The 16,761-nt window shown below is 43.6% G+C and overlaps 1 protein-coding gene across 5 annotated transcripts in view; it reads left to right on the plus strand.

Annotated features, from left to right (window-relative positions):
- SLIT3 (slit guidance ligand 3) overlaps nucleotides 1-16,761 on the plus strand; it is a 964,832-nt gene that overhangs the window by 814,512 nt on the left and 133,559 nt on the right. For all 5 annotated transcript variants that reach the window (XM_019487139.2, XM_019487141.2, XM_019487140.2 and 2 more), the window contains 2 exons: nucleotides 647-718; nucleotides 12,651-12,814. In XM_019487139.2, coding sequence (XP_019342684.1) covers nucleotides 647-718; nucleotides 12,651-12,814 — 236 coding nt within the window. The remainder of the gene's footprint in view (nucleotides 1-646; nucleotides 719-12,650; nucleotides 12,815-16,761) is intronic.

The raw sequence follows: 16,761 nt of genomic DNA on the forward strand, positions 1-16,761 counted from the left end.
TGTTCAAGTGGTCTGGGCAATAACTGAAAACCCTCTGGGAAAGACTGTGTTTAAACTCAGTTCAAACTCAAAATATGCTGGCTTCCTTGTTTATTGAGGAAGAGTACTTCAAGCAGCTGAGTTCCAAGTTTTTTTTTCCTAGAAGTGTAAATGTGTCCATCTATACAGATTGGTATTTTCTATTACTGATGTGGGAACTTGGGACCTGAAACTGCTAATATATCTGCCCACATTGGTCCTTAACTCCCTCCTGGAGTTCCATTAAAGTCAATATTTAATTTCATCTTTCACAATTCTTGTTTTTTGCTCCCATCCTTCCTTTGTGTTTTCAGCCAGAATTATGTGCAGGAATGAAGATCTGCAGTTGCGGGTATTTTGAAGCAATGCTTTTTAAAGGAAATAATGAGCAAGAGTGCCTTTCAAATAAAAAGCTAATTTTAACAGCTTTAATGATTGGTAGAATTCTTTATATCAGTATCACATGGAATAGGACATAAGCAAGCATGGGCTCTAGTGGGTGATTTCACTAGTGGGGTCTCTGGAGAAGAGGCAGTTCAGTTTTCATTCCAAAGCTAACTCTTCAAACTGGCAGAAACGCCACCGTAGCACTGCATTGTTCTGATACCTTGCTTTTTACCTGTTCTAGAACTCTTCATGGCAATGACATTTCCAGTGTTCCAGAAGGTTCCTTCAATGACCTTGTGTCCCTTTCACACCTGTAAGTACTTTATCACTGCATTAGTCTCACTGTTGATACAATCACCGAAACAGCATAGATTATGTTGGTGACCTAAAGTTGCACAGCTTTTCATAGTTCTCATTTGAAAAATCTCTTCAAATTCAGTCAAAGAAATACTTGAACTTGTGGTTGTTTGTTGTTAGAATATTTTCGTAGGACAAACTGATTGAACAGATGTGACAATTTCCTCTTCTGTTAATTGTGTATTAACTCTCAATCTTCTAGCACTGTGTATGTGAAATTTAGATTGCCTTATGGTCCAGTGATAGATAGATAGATAGATAGATAGATAGATAGATAGATAGATAGATAGATAGATAGATAGATAGATAGATAGATAGATAGATAGATAGATAGATAGATAGATAGATAGATAGATCACTATCCATTCAGGAGTGTGAAGATTTTTTTAAAACAGAGGAACACCAATGTGTTCTGGACACATCTCCTACCACGTATGTGCTTGGACCTCAACATATAAAATTCTGTTCCTTGTTAAAGTTCAAGCAGTCCTCGCACTTACAGCAGGTTACATTCCTGGAAAAGGCGCTGTAAGTCGAAACGATGTAAGTTGAATCTGATTTTCCAATAGAAACAATGTTATAATAGGGGGTTATGTTCCTGACCAAGGGCCTGATGAAACCGCTGCACTAAGAAACATCAGGAAACAGATGGTCATACAAAATACAGTACAGTATATGCAATTCATACACAGCACGTCCTTGTTCCTGTTTCTGAAAAGGTCCCGAGCACAGACGCTCTCCAGAGACTGTCAGTACCAGGGAAATCTATGTCACTTCATTTCCAATTTCTTATGATTTTGTTGGTGACTCAACTTCTAACCTGTTAAAGGCATCAATTCTCTTAGTGCTACAGAGGCAAATGCTTGGTTCACCTAGCAACTGAGACTCCCACAGTTATGTAGCTGGTACAAGATTCATTTTATCATGCTGCTGCCTCAGAAACAGCAGAGCACAACTGTAAAACTCAATTGTCCACAATGCAAATTATACCCTAGACAGGTCTTATTTATTTTATGGATTCTACTTATTACCATTCATTTGAGCTGTGTGTACCTTACACTTTTGGCAGCTCATACTTCTCAACAGACAGTCTGCAATGATTATGTTGGGCCAGTGTGGCTTTTATGACTCCCTAAGGTGAACAGTTTACCTAGGAAAACCATATTTACACTTCATTTAAAGTAAACTCTGAGGAAAACCCAAACAAATGGTGCATGGCATGTTTATCTTTTGAGTTCTACAGATACCTTTTGAAGCCAGTCTTCCCAATATGGAAGGTGTCATTTCATTTCCAAGTGGAGATAAAGGACTCTAATTCAATCTCACTTATGCTGACCAAGTATTTATGCTGACCAAGCAGTGTACAACATACATTTAGTATAGTATAAGCACAGTGTAAAATATTTACTGGAAAATAAATAATTATACTTAAATATTTTATCTGGTATAGGATAGAGATTAAGTTTTTGATCAGAAGCTAAATCTGGTTTTCAAATTCATATAAGATTATGTTAAAACCTTATGGGGTCCATATACAGATTTTGTCCTTAGTAGGGTAAGTATTATTTTCCTGTTTGGCATGGGGGTGTTGAGACAGAGATATAAGTGACTTACATCCCATAAAGAACAGACCTTGGATTTATTAATTGGACCATGTTACGTCTACATTGAATGACAGATAATTCATAAAATTTGCAAGATCTTACAAAATTTGAATTTTGGATAAGGCCTGGAATGAAAACAAAAGGATAAGCTTTGAACCAAACACTGAAAACGAGTCCCTCAAAAGACAGTCAATTCAGTATTCAAATTTTGGTCTGGGTCTAGATAAGTGATTAAAGTATTCAAGTTCTGGCCATATATATATATATAACATACTCTCCATGAACATGAAATACATTTGGGCTTTTCATATGAAAATGCAATCCAAATACCTATTCTGAATTCTTCATCACTTTTCCCTCCTTTTAAGCCTTTGAGAAGACCAAAGGCCAGAACTTGAATACTTTAATCACTTACCTAGACCCAGACCCACATTTGGATCTGAGGTCTTTGGTTTCTGGGTGGCAAGTCACTTATATCTCTCGGTCTCAGTATCTCCATACAGAACAAAAATATACATATATCTATCTTATCTATCTATAGACCTATAGACAGACCTACAGATAGATAGATAGGTCACTATCTATCTATCAGTTCCCACTTCTGAATGGATACTGGGGTCATGCTACATTACAAATGACAATCTCTCAAATTAACTATTGAAGTTGAAAAGTTGCATTTTGTTAGCATAAACAGAATTAGTCTTTTCTTTGTTAGTCAAAGCTTTTGCAATAGATGCAGCAGTGGTATATTTTGAAATGGAAAGATCAACAACTGAGATCTAGATAGCTCTGAGTTCTCTTACAGAGCTGATGAAAATACATGAAAATATGTTTTTACTAGAATTATTTTGCATTTCAAATGTAGCACTTTTTAATATTGTTTTTAGTAGGACTGTATAGATATTGTATCTCCAAAGACATGTGGAAAAGGTTATCTATGTTTTTTATTTATTTTTTTTAAATAAAGCCAGTGTTAGCATACTAATCAACCATCCCAAACCAAATGCTCTTCTAGTTGGCTATGCCCGTGTTAGGAAATTTAGTTCTTTTTAAAGTAATACTGTCCAACTGGCAGTTCATAGGCCACATGCAGATTGTGAGAGATTAAGTTACTTCCCCTGTCACTCCAGCTGCAACACCACCCGGAGTCTCTGGGCTTCTTCTTCCTCCTTCCTACCCCTTCCCAGATGGCATGACAGTATGGTGTGCAGAGCAGTGAGGGAGGTAAATCTGGGGGCTGCAAAAGTATGGGCTGCAGCAGGGGGAGGGGGGAGAGAGGGGAAAGTAGGAGGTGGATGGCCAGCAGGGCCTGAGATGGCTGTGCATGCACGCAGAGCACCACAGGGGGCCTGTGGCTTGCCCTGGTGCAGCCTGCATGGCATATGGCTTGCAGTGCTTGAGTTCCCCAGACACTTGGAAGTTTCGCAACCCCAGTATAAAGCAATGCTAAAAAGTCTGAGCACTATGGCTAGAGACAGAAGTTAAACATAAACCGGTTTAAGTGATCAGAAACTGGTTTAAACCTGTAACAGAAAAGAAGCTCAGTGCACATAAACCAGTTTCAAAATGGCTGAAACTGGTTTAAGATAAACCTGGTTGAATGTAGTATCAGACTTAAGTAATTTAGGTCAAACCAGTTTATGAAACTTCTGTCCTAGACCCCTTCCTGGTTCAAGTTAAATCACAGTCCCCCAACATTCCAGCATGCTTTGCAGCCTTGGGCTAGACTGTGCTGTCTGCTCCAGAAAGCATGGCTGGCCTCGCCCCTCTGCTCCCTATCTGGAGCAGTGAGGGCTGGCTCACTGCTCCCCAACCTCCCACCCCCCAAGGCAAACCTCAGTTTGAGTCTAGGGCCAAGGAGGGTGGTTCAACTCACCTTCCCCTGAGTACAGACTGGCCCTGCCCTCCTAAAAACGTAGTGCTGCCTGCAACTGTGGACCACAAATCCCAGAGGGACCTGGAAGCAGGAAGAGGAAGTGACAAGCAACCCTCAGAGTCCTGCTGCTCTGATTGTGGACTGCAAATCCCAGATACCTGTGGGGCAGCAGGAAGACTAAGTGAACAGGCAGCCCAGGCCGTGTTTATAGATTTTCAGAGAAAGAGCTCTTCTTGTTCAAGCTTTTATGAATTCAATGATACTACCTACCCTGCCCAGGCAGAGCATGGGCTGGTGCCTGGCCATGCCCCCTCTGGTCCAGCAGGGTTTCCTCTCTTCCTTCCCCTTTGGCAGCAGCTGGCAGATGTGCTCTAGCACCCCCGGCTTCTGGCTTGAGCCACTGCAGGCATGTGGCTGCATTACCTGAATCAAAAGTGAATGTGTGTTCATTTGTTTGTCAGTTCAATCCCTGCAGTTTAGACTAGCCTGCAAAGACTGAATCAATTCAGCCTCAAATTTTTTGACTGTCTGTGTTTACTCTGTTGTATACCTCCTATACAAGTACTTAAAAAAGCACTGTATCCTCTAGCTAGGGTGTAACCTTAAAGTTGACAAAGCAAACTTAAAAACTCCCATGATTTTTTTCAGTGCCTCTTCTTGCTACCCCAGTCCACAAGCCAGCTACGTGAACCATTAGACTACCAGCCACTCACACTGGTGATGCTGGACCCAGAAAACTTATCAAATAATGCCCTTATCACTTACACCATGTATATCTCACAGGTAAATTTTTATTAAACAGCTCAGCTTTCTAATCCTATTGACACATCTTTTATTTATCCAAACTTGTGTCTGATTTAACTATCCTCCATAGTGCTGTATAATAAGCCTGTGCGAAGTGGCTAGTGTTCACTTTGGGTTCAGATTCGACCATTTGGAGGACCGTGATTTGATTTGGTGATTCGAATCACTGTCCTGAATTGATTCAGCAAAATCTGATTCGAAGATTTGGCTGCCACTGAAGCGGCCGAATCTCCAAATCAAACAGGCCCCATCCCCTGCCCGCTCTCTCAGCCCTGTCAATGGCTGCCCCGCCCGGCCCCAGCTCCCAGCAAAAAAAAAAAAGTAAAAAAAAAAAGAAGCCCTCCACTCATTGATTCTGGCTGGGGGGGGAGGGGGTGATCCCCACTGCCCCCCCCCCATTATCCTACGCTGCATGGGAGGCTGTGCCACAAGATGCCCTGATGGCCTCTGCAGCATCCAGTGAGTGTGGGGCATTTTTTTTTTTTTTAAGGAGCCGGGTTCACTGGGGCCAGGCAGGGCAACCGTTGATGGGGCTGGGAGAGCGGGTGGGGGATGGGGGCTCATGGCAAAGCCCCCCATGCAGCATGGGACAGTGGGGATTGCCTCCCCGGAAGGAGATGGTGAGTGTGGGGCTTTTTAAAGAGCCAGGATGCTGGGGCAGGGCAGCCATTGACGGGGCTGGGAGAGTTGGCAGGGGTCAAGTGGTACTCAGGGGGGCTGTGGGAGCAAGCAGGGGATGGGGCTTAGTGGGGGTTCCCCCATGGTTCCCTCCCCCCTCTCCATCCTCCCCTGCCCCCTACTTACTGGTATGGAGTCCGGGTCCATCTCCCTGCGGTGGCGAATGGGGACTGGCCAAATCTCCGAATCTCTCCAAAGCTCTCTGAATCTTTTCCAAGTCAATTTGGTGAGCTTCAAATCAATTCGGACCTTTTTATTGGTCTCCCGATTTGATCTGGATTCAGAGATTCGACCACCAAATAGGGTCATATTTCCTCTGAATTGAATCGGCACCCAAATCTTCGCACAGCCCTACTGTATAATTCAACTTCATCTTGTTCATGGTTATCCTAATTTTAAGCTGGTTCAAACACAAATATGTGCATCTGAGAGGAGAAAATCTGCCCCTTACTTCAAAGACTTGTTTTGCAATAGTGTGAGATAGAGGGATGCAGTGCTGGACTCTGCTGTGGGGCAGGGGGAGAAAAGTGGAGGCAGAAGCCCGTGGTGGCTTTTTTCCCCAGCAGTACAGAGCCTCCCTGGCAGGTGTATTCTGTTGTGGGCACTGCAAGCAAACCTTATATGGGAGGGTGTGGTCAGGGCTCAGGCAGGGGCTGGACCAGACACTAGAGGACCTCTGGAGGTCCTGCTTCTCTGTGATGCCCCCATCGCCTCAGGCCCAGGCCCAGGGTCTGGCCATGCCCCAACTCTCACTGCTCAAGTGGTGAGTAGGGTGAAAACCCGGAAGACTCTGGTTGGGGTCCCATGCCAGTAGGAGATGGGTGGGAGGGGGGATTAAACTCCTCCTCCTTCCTCTCAGGCTACTGGCGTCTGGCCTCGCCCCCCGCCCCACTTGTGCCACTTAAGCAGCAAGCGGGGCACTCGGGAGAAGGATTTTCTACCCTTACACTTACCCCTACTCCTACTCCCAACCCCAACCCCTTCTCAGCCAGCTGGAACAATGATAGCGCTCTGGATAAGGAAAAGAGGAATGGGGCCAACCCTGCTCTGCCTGAGCAGACAGCACAGCCCAGCACAGCTAGGGCTGTAAAGCATCCTGGGATGCTGAGGGAATGTGAGCTAACTTAAACCAGGAAAGAGTCTGGGACAAAAGTTCTATAAACTGGTTTGACCTAAATCAGTTAAGTCTGATATACTACATTCAACCAGGTTTAAACCAGTTTCAGCCATTTTGAAAGTGGTTTATGTGCACTGAATTTCTGTTCTATTACAGGGTTAAATCGGTTTCTAATCACTTAAACCGGTTTATGTGTAACTTCTGTCTCTAGCTTTTGTCATCCCCATTTCCCATTATGTGTGTTGGGGTGTTCTTAATGCTAAACAAGTACATTCCCAAACTGGAAAAGTTCAATTTTGTGTAGTCTTGAAAGAGTTGTTCAGTTGCTCACTGATATGAAGTCAAAAAGTCAACCCCATAGTTTATCTTTTGTAAGCAATGGTGTTACAGAAAGACATGGCTAGGTTTTAGTTTTTCTAGGTGGTGTTGCAACACATTTAATGTTGATGAATAGCCCTACCCAGAGATTGAACCTATGAACTCTCAGTAAGAATCTGTCTAGAGCAGAATGGTTTTATTAGTCACTCCCATTGAAATGTATCAACAAATTTTCCATCATGTATGCATACAGAATTTATATCCTGTGTGAATTCTTTTTTTTATCACAAAGAAGTTTAAATTTAAAATGCATTGTTTATAATTATGTTTAATATGATTCACTAGGTAAAGACAAAATCTAAAAAACAGGTTACATCATTGTTTTGCTGTAATAATCCTTCCCCAGACAAGAATCTCTTTAGATTGTTGGTGCCTTTTAATTACTCTAGCTAGTTTTCAGTGTTTTATGGCTTCCTATCAAAAGTGTTACATAATTAAATCCCATGCTACTTTCAGAAGAGTAATTCCCAAAGGTTTTTCAAGGTCTTTGAAGGTCAAGTTGTCCCATTTTATTAGGGATTTTCAGAGTGTAATGGAGCAAAATCCCCAAATTCCACTAAACATTTCAATGGGAGTTGAGCACTTATTATTATTGGGCTCCTGTTAAAATTCTCGCCTTTACCATGATTTTACTTCCTCCCCGGTCTCATTTGTGATATTCAAGTCCTGGTCACTGCTTGTTACTGCTTTTCACTGCTTCATAGGCATCTTGCATCTAACAGTGATGCACTTCTACTTGCTCTATAATTTAATGAAAATGGAATAAATTTTCATATCTACATGGTGAACTTGCTACATTCCTGAGAGACATGCTAGCACACTTCCCACTTCCCTAGTGAAGATGCTTCTTAAACTAGAAGCAATGTAGCCATATTTATGTGGCACTTTATTTGGGATAATCACTGCTGTCGAGTGACAGGACAAATTAGCCCACCCCTTACTTGTCTTCTTGCATGTTTTAAGTGATCAGAAACTGGTTTAAACCTGTAACAGAACAGATATTCAGTGCACATAAATCAGTTTAAGAATGGCTGAAACCAGGTTGAGATAAACCTGGTCGAATGTATAGTATCAGACTTAACTGATTTGGGTCAAATCAGTTTATGCAATGTCTGTCCCAGACCCTTTGCTACTTTAAGATAAACCAGACACCCCCAGCATCCTGGCATGCTCTCTGGGCTGCAAGGGGCTATCTGTTCCACAGCAGGGCTGGCCCCTCCCCTCTGCTCCCTGGCTGGAGCTCTGGCACAGACTGCAAGCTGTTCCCCCACCTCTCCCCTTCACCACTCCCTGCTAAGTAGGAATTCCCCCCTCCCCTCTGTCTTGCTGAGGAGGTGTCTTTGTATTAGCCAACAGACTACATGCTGGCTACGGTCCTGCTGAGTCAACAGGTAGAATCAACAGGCAGAATCAACAAGTAACTGGTAATGTCCCTCTGTTTTCTTAATGAGGTGATAAACACTGTTATCAATTCCCTGCTAGGCTGATCACAGTGACCTGCTGGAGCCTGGTCACACCCCCCTCAGCTCCATGCTGTGGAAGGAAGGGAGGGCTGCTCTAATGTCCCCCAGCTTCTAGCCTGAGCCACTGCAGGCATGTGCCTGCATTTCTGGGACGTCTGTCCACTTACAAAACTGATTTAGCCTAGCCAGGTTAGACTAACCTGCAACGATTGAATCATTTCAGGCTCAGGCTTTTTGAATGTCTGTCCCTAGCCCTGGTGATAGGCTGTAGCTGGTAAAATGCAGACAGATTACCTGGGGTTTTGGTTGTACTAGTGTTGGTCTAAGGTCATAGGCAGGCAAGGTTCTTTGAGTGATATCTTTTATTAGAACAACTGAGTAGCTGGAAAAAAGTTTTACAGGTTTTAGGCAAGCTTTTGGGCTCAGTCACCCTTCTTCAGGCATAGGGAGTCTCTGCTGGTCTGAGACTCCAAGGAATGAGAGAAGCTAAAAGTGTAACAGGACCTTGTATTCTATCACTCCCTTTGGACTTTTTTTCCCCTGCCTGCTTCCCCCCCTTAGTTTGTCCCCCTTAGTTTGTCTTTCTAACTTCTACCTATTTACATTTTCACTGATATCCTGTTACACTTTTAGCTTCTCTCATTCCCTGAAGAAGGGTTACTGCTCCTGAAAGCTTCCCTTTGGCACGCTGGGAGTTATGCTCTAGTGCTCCCCCACCTCTGCACTCCCCACCCTGGCTTCTGGCCTGGGCCGCTGCAGGCATTTGGCTGCATTTCTTGAATAAAAAGTGAATGTCTGTTTACTTGCTTCTCAGTTTAATCTCTGCAGTTTAGACTAACCTGCAAAGACTGAATTGATTCAGCCCTGGGCCTTTTGACAGTCTGTACTTAGCCAATGTGCATCACACTTTAGATAGGTCTTTGTTGAAGGGGACTCCATGACATTATTAACCCACTGAATGAGAAGGCAGAAGGGTGAATGTGAGTGGCTTTAATGCTTCTGATGGCATCACACTTATGCAAGAGATGACCTTTCCTGGGTTTTTTTCTGAAAAATAATGTTTTGCCTTTTTGTTTTCAATCCTATTTTCCTAAACAAGCAGTATTTTAAAATTAAATGAACCTACTTCAGTGCCCTTAAAAGGACTTAAGCCATTCCACAAATTATCCAAGCTTATAATTGCATGTTGTTGGGCAAAATATAAATGTGTCCATCAAAGTACAGCTTAAAATAAATTTGTCTCCCTGGACCTGCTGCTTCATACCTTGGTTTATGGGAAAATGGTTTTGATTCAGTGGAAAAACCTTAAGATTTCCCCACCTCCTGTGTAGGCATATGAGAAGGAGATTTATCCTAGCCCAAGAGAAATACCAGTAAGTGCTTTGTTTAAAAAAAATACAACCTCATCTCACACTGATGTGATTTACCCATGGTCCCACAGGCTAGTTCTATATGCTATACTTACCAGCTCAGCCTCAGTACCCTCTAGGATGCTGCCCTGCTGCTTTTTCTAGCTGGTTGTATAGTTAACTCTGCACAGAGCTTGCAATGAGGCCCACAGGCATAACTGGGCACCTGAGTGCCCATGGCAGCAGGTGCGCCCAGAGCAGCATCATTGAGTGCACTTGCACTAGTACAGCAGCAGCAGCAATTCTGGTAGCATTCAGTGTACTTTTTATTTAAAAGTAAGTCTTAAAAGAGCATGCATCTCTTAAAAAGACAACCAAGAATCTTCATACTTCATCATGTAGAGATAGTATTTGATTTTTAACAGGTGACTGAATAACTCCATTTCAAATTTAATAGGATTAGGTTTACAATCATAATCAAATCTAGAGCATACTTCCTTTTTTTATGGAACAGAACATCTAATGTGATATTGTTACTTGGTGAATCTGCATGTGCTTTTAAGTAAAATACTGCACAGTAAGCCTTCCTGGGATTATGTCTACACATGCTCCCTCTTGGGAGCAGATTTGTTCCCAATAGGAGAAACCCAGTACAAGGCTGCACCCATCGTGCCCTGCTCTCCTGCAGCAGCCTGGGGGAGCTTCAGGCTCCTCTTAGTGCTATCCCAGGGGCTGGCAGGGGGCACGGAGCCGGTCCCAGTGGATATGAAGCCAGAAGGGCTCTGCCAGCTGTAGTGGCAGCTGTCTTCTGGCACAGAGGGTAGGGACCTTATGTGCACAGGGCCAGGAATGAGCTGCCTCTGCAGCCGGCAGAGCTCTCCTGGCCCCATGCCCACTAGGACTCACAGCTGCCAGCAAGCCCCATAACGGGCAGGTCTTCCCTACCCAGGAGGGAGTTGCTAGGAGCTGCCAGTGTGCTTCCTGCCCAGCCCCACTCTTCCCCACTCTGGCAGCTGTCCTGCTTGGACACAAGTGGCTGCTCTGGGAGTGGGAATCCCAGCCCCCACCTGTTCCATAGAGCAACCAGCTCCACATGGCATGGAGCTGTTCCAAGGAACAGGTGAGGGCTGGATTCCTAGCCCCCACCCACTCCATGGAGCAGCCAGCTCCATGCTGGGAAAAGATGCTGGAGGGAACAGGCAAGGCCTGGATTCCCAGCCCCCACCCATTAGATTAGTCTGCTGCACAAACGTGTCTCATGTAGATACATCCACTATACTCTAATTGGTCAAACATATAACCACTTATTTTAGATGCATTTTCATAATGGGTTCTCCCCTTGGTAATATTGTGTATATAAACTGCTAAGTTTTTATCTCTAAAGATTTTTAAGGTATAATCCAACATTTGGCAAAAGCAGTCTTTCATGAATAAGCTTGACTACTCAGGACAATTTAAGGCACAATTTGATAAGTTTAAAATGGATTATGTGATGTGGTTACCTGTGATAGAAAGGGACCAGGTTAAATTCACTGCTTCATAGCAATCAGTTTAACCGTATGCATATTTTCTTCACTCAAGGTAGTATGTAGTATCAGAGCTGTAGGTCTGGTTCATAAATTATACTGTGACTGTTTAATACAAAAGTTGCTTTATTCTTTTAGTGTTCCATAGGATTTTTTGTAAAGAATCTCTTCAAATGTGTGTTGTGGTTGACATTGTTACACTGTTTAAAATTCCCAGGGACTTTTCAAATTGTCATAACTAAGCACTTCTTTGTGGGAATAGTTCCTTGTTAGGCAGGGAGAATATATTTACAAGAAAGAGTTTTCAGAGGCAGGTTGATTGTGGAGTTTTAATCCCCATTGCATTCCTCATTTCAGAAAATTCAGGCTAAATAATCTAGGGCTACAGTTAAGGATAGGGTAAGTGACTGATATTTTTAATAGAGTTCAACAAAATAATGAAATAGTTCCAGAAATGATTATTTCAGTTTTTAAATATGTCTATTTTAACCACTCTCATGACCATTAGTGTTTTACTGAATCCATTCAGCAGACACATAAGGAAAAATTATTTACTCTCGAGTATTAGTCAGAAGTGATTTTTAGTGTCACATGAACAAGTTTTGCAGAAAACAAGGTTAAATTTTGAACATGCAGGTGGGTATTGTTGGTGGAAGTGTTTACCTGCTCAGGTAAACTGCCACTTGAGCTATCTGATTAAAAGTAAGTAGAACAACTCAAGCTCTGTATGTTGGGTCATAAGGTAAAAAAAAAAGTCTAAGGTTTGTCAAAATGAAATAAACAAATTGAGTGAAATAGTAGTTAGCTTCTTGACACTGTTGTAGCAGAAAAGGGATAATTCTTTGATCTACTGTTACCTTTCAGTTAGCCTTTTGGTCTGCTTTATAATAGGAAGAAAGGAAAAAGGAAGAGAAGATTGAAAGAAGCTTTTTTAGACAAAACATGTAATATTCAAAGGGTTTTCCTCCTTCCTTCTTGAAATAAAGGCTTAATGTAGAGGAGCTGGATAAAATGAACACTTTTGGTGGAGTTGGAGAGACATTATTTTTGCTCATAAGCAAAGGAAATATTGTTAATTGTTTTCCATCATTAGGGCTCTAGGTACCAACCCCTTGCACTGTGACTGCAGCCTACGCTGGCTTTCTGAATGGGTGAAAGCGGGGTACAAAGAGCCTGGGATTGCACGCTGCAGTGGGCCAGACAACATGGTAGACAGGCTGCTGCTTACCACACCAACCCACCACTTCCAGTGCAAAGGTAGGAGCAAGCTGTAAACTCTCATATTGTGTATTGTTGCTTAATAAACAGGTTTATTATTACACTGCTACTGAATTTTAAATGCAATTTAAAAATATATGTAGCCTATTCTTTGTTTGCCTTTTGGTTTCATTTTGGTTGTGCTTTGGGTTGCACTCTAGTTACTCTATCAGTTTTTCCCACATAGCCTAAAGCCAGATATTTGCTTTAATTAAAAAAGAAAGAAAGAAAAATTGGAAGCTCAGATTATCATGTAATTGTTTTACTAGAGGGGTTTTAATAAAAACACCAATCCCTGGTATAAATAGCAAGACTGCTGCCATATCAGAGAGATGACAACCTGCTCCATGGGATGTTATTTTACAGCTACTTTATCAAATAATTTATTTCAGACGCCCCTGAAAAACTTGGTTAAGCAAAGTTTAGTATAGTAGGTAACACTAACATCACAAATGTAAAATACTGTTATATAGATAAGCTTGAAAGCTGTTGAAATTGAAGGTTTTGTTTGAAAGCCAACATTCTAATATCAAGAAAGCCTTAATCTATCTGCTTGTCTGTCTGTCCGTAACACTTTATTCGCACTCTGATTGGCTGACAAACAGCCAATCAGAGTGCAAAGAAGCGTTCCGACACAGCAGCAGCTGGGGGAGAGGAGGAGCAAGCCTCTTCCCCCTCTCGGGCCTGGACCCACTTCTCCCTCACCCCTCTCCCCTGCGTTGGCCCTGAGCCTGCTTCTCCCATACCCCTGCTGCTGCTGGGTCAGCCCAGGCCTGCTGCTTCCCCCCCCGCTGCAGCGGCCTGACTTCTCCCCACTCTCAGGCCCGGTCCTGCCCCGCATCGGGCCCAGGCACGGGCCCGCTCCTCCCCTCACCTTGCTGCTGTGGTGGGGAGGGGGGAGTGGGCCTGGACCCCAAGCAGCAGGAGAGAAGGGCAGGGCAGGCCCGGATGGTGGGGGCACAGGGCTCCATCCCTGCCCACTCCTTGCCCCCCCCCGTCATTCTTGATGGGCAATTGGCTAGTTTGACAATAAGAACATTTGTAAATGACACAACTTTAACTCAAATCTCATGTCTGTCAAGTATCGATCACTAACTGGATGCAGTGGATCAGCGTTTTGCGTCCTAACTAGAGTGTAAATTCAGGAGCAATCTAGGTGAAACTGTAATGGTGAGCTTTATGAGCAGTTATGTTACATTCCAGGAGCTATATAAATAGACAGCAATTGTGGATGATCCTACTTCCTGGCTATTTGTGGAATTGTGGATAAAGGACATAGTTTCAGGCATGAACATTGACACTGTAATCATGATTCTTACTTTCAAAACTTGTTGGAGTGCAGAAAGTTTATTCAGGATACTAGCCCACATGTAAAGTTCGAGGTCTGAAGATGTCTTTTTGCAGCAATGGAAATGAGGGTCTGTGGTCTCTGTTTGAAATGCTGATGAAGGCATTATGATATTATCTTTTTATTTGTCTGTGAAGAACCATGCACACTTATAATATGTAACGATAAATTATATTAAAGTTCCTAGCTTGGCATGATAGTTGTATAATGGCTGGAATTAAACTGCTGAATAGCTAAAGATGGTGTTGATAAAGGCATAAAGCCAAGTTTGTTTCCCAAACCTGAATAGAATTTCCTGATTTTCCTGCTACACTTTTAATGAGTGACATTCTAATTCAGTTTTATTTAAGCTGATAATAATTATATGTGTTCTTAAAGCTATCAAAATGATCTGCTTTTTTGCTGAGTTTGTAACTTCATGAACAAGAGGTACAAATATCCCTAAATAAATCTCCAAAAATAGGCCAACTCTCAGACTAAAAATGAAGGAAGCTAACATGGAATTCAAAAACATCTTATAATATAAATATAATAGTAGAATTGAAATTTGTTTTGTTTTGTTTTGAAACTAACATATTTCTGTAATTCTTTGTCCCCTTAATGTCAAATTCTCCCCAAAATATTCTCTTGAGGTTTCCTACCACTGGACTCAAATTTTAGTCCGAATAATATGAGATAGTTGGTAGGGTCAGAAGGGACCTGAGCAAATCATCAAGTCTGACCCCCTGCCATGGGCAGGAAAAAATGCTGGGGTCAAATGTCCCCAGCTAGGTGTCTATCTAGCCTCCTTTTGAAGACCCCCAGGGTAGAAGCGAGCACCACTTCCCTTGGAAGTTGGTTCCAGATCCTAGCTGCCTTAACTGTGAAGTAGTGCTTCCTGATATCTAGCCTGAACCTACAGATGTTTTTTCAAGAAGTTGCAACTTACTTTATTGGGATAAACAGAACATCAAAACAGGCATATATGAGAAAGCAAATTGGTTGAAGGATCCAGAGTTGGATCCACCTATGCCAAGTCCTGTGAAGTGCCTCTACAAACAGGAATTTTTCCACACAGGTAAGATCACAGAATCATCCTCATAGACCCTGGTAGATCTCCATAAAAATGTCCACTAGGTCCAGTGGAATGAGACTAAGGTGCTATTTTTTCACTCTTCACTTTGAATGTTCATCTTGTGTTTGAATAGCCAGCTAGCAATAGCAGTTGAATATTGTGTGCATGTGTAAGGTTTGTGCTAACTGAAAGTTTGAGCAGCTTTATCCTATCTTTGGAATCTTTCTAGCTGCTTTTCTGGGGCCTCCTGTACAACTCGGGTATAAACATACTGCCCGCAGGTCGGATCTGGCATGAGCCACAGCAACACCCCAAGAAGGAGCCCAGCACTGCAGCTTGTTTCCATGGTGGCAACGAAGCACTAAGGATGCCAGGCATCTGGTCCTGGACCAGAAGCGGAGGAGGTGTCCATAGTCCCAGTCTGGCCATGGAGCCTGCCCTGCACCATTCATCTGGTCTGGGGATTGATCCTGTACCACTCATCTGGCTCATGGAGCCAGACAAGTTTGACACCCCTGCTGTACAGAATAGCAGTGCAGCGGGGCAGAGAAGAAAACAGCACTGATCTAGCAGCAGTGTTTGGACAAAAAGCAGTTGTCTAGAACAGCAGTTGGCAACCTTTTCAGGTTGCAGCCAGAATGACTTAGCTCTGATGAGAGACAGGTGGTTAAACTTGTGTTTGTCCATGGGCGACTGGTGCCTTTTGAGTCAGGGTGAGGCACGTCAGTGACACCACTCAGCAATTGGGTGGGAGGGGGCGGGGGGGACGTCCCCTGGAGGCCAATCGTGCTGATGGGGGAGATGGGTACCACTGATCTCACTCACCAAAAAGCAGCTGTGCTGCTTCCAGAAATCCTGCGGCCACATCCAGAAGCAGCGTGGCCACTTTTACTGGTGGCCCTGCTCTCCAGCCAGCGCTCACAGTGGGGGCACCGGCACTCACGCCTGCCTCCCAGACGGTCGCCTAAACAGGGAGTGTGGCCTGACAGGGGGTGCACTAGTGCTGTCAGGGAGAGCACATGCACCCCCGTGCACCCACTACGTCTCACCACTGGATAGGTCCCAGTCAGCACTGCTACCACTTATTCTCTCTATGTTAGCACAGGGAGAGCTGCCACAACAACCACTTTTCCCTGTAGCAGCATAGGGAGAGCTCTTGCTGGCGAAGCCCCATGTCTGCAGGAGGATCAAATGACTCTGTGGGCCATGGGTTGCTGACTCCTGGCCTAGAGGGATGACAGTCACTGCTTTACAGCTTGTGAGCTTTCATAGAATTCACCTCCCTCCTCTAGGAAAAAATGTAAAGATTTGTCAGTTAGCAAGAGAAAGCCCTTGCTCACGTTTAAGTCTCTAGTGCCAGTACAAAGTCCAACTGAAGTTAGTGCACCTCCTTATATTACATAAGTAACAGGGGTGATGTGTAGGGGGTGCAAGCAGTGCACATGCACCCCCTGAGCATAGTGGTGCACCCCCTGCAAAAAGGCACTGCTGACACTGTTGGCAATGCCTGCAGGCAGTCACCGCTCGCCACCCCACCGCTGGCAG

The sequence above is a fragment of the Alligator mississippiensis genome, chromosome 9, assembly GCF_030867095.1.
Source record: "Alligator mississippiensis isolate rAllMis1 chromosome 9, rAllMis1, whole genome shotgun sequence".
Lineage (NCBI taxonomy): Eukaryota > Metazoa > Chordata > Crocodylia > Alligatoridae > Alligator > Alligator mississippiensis.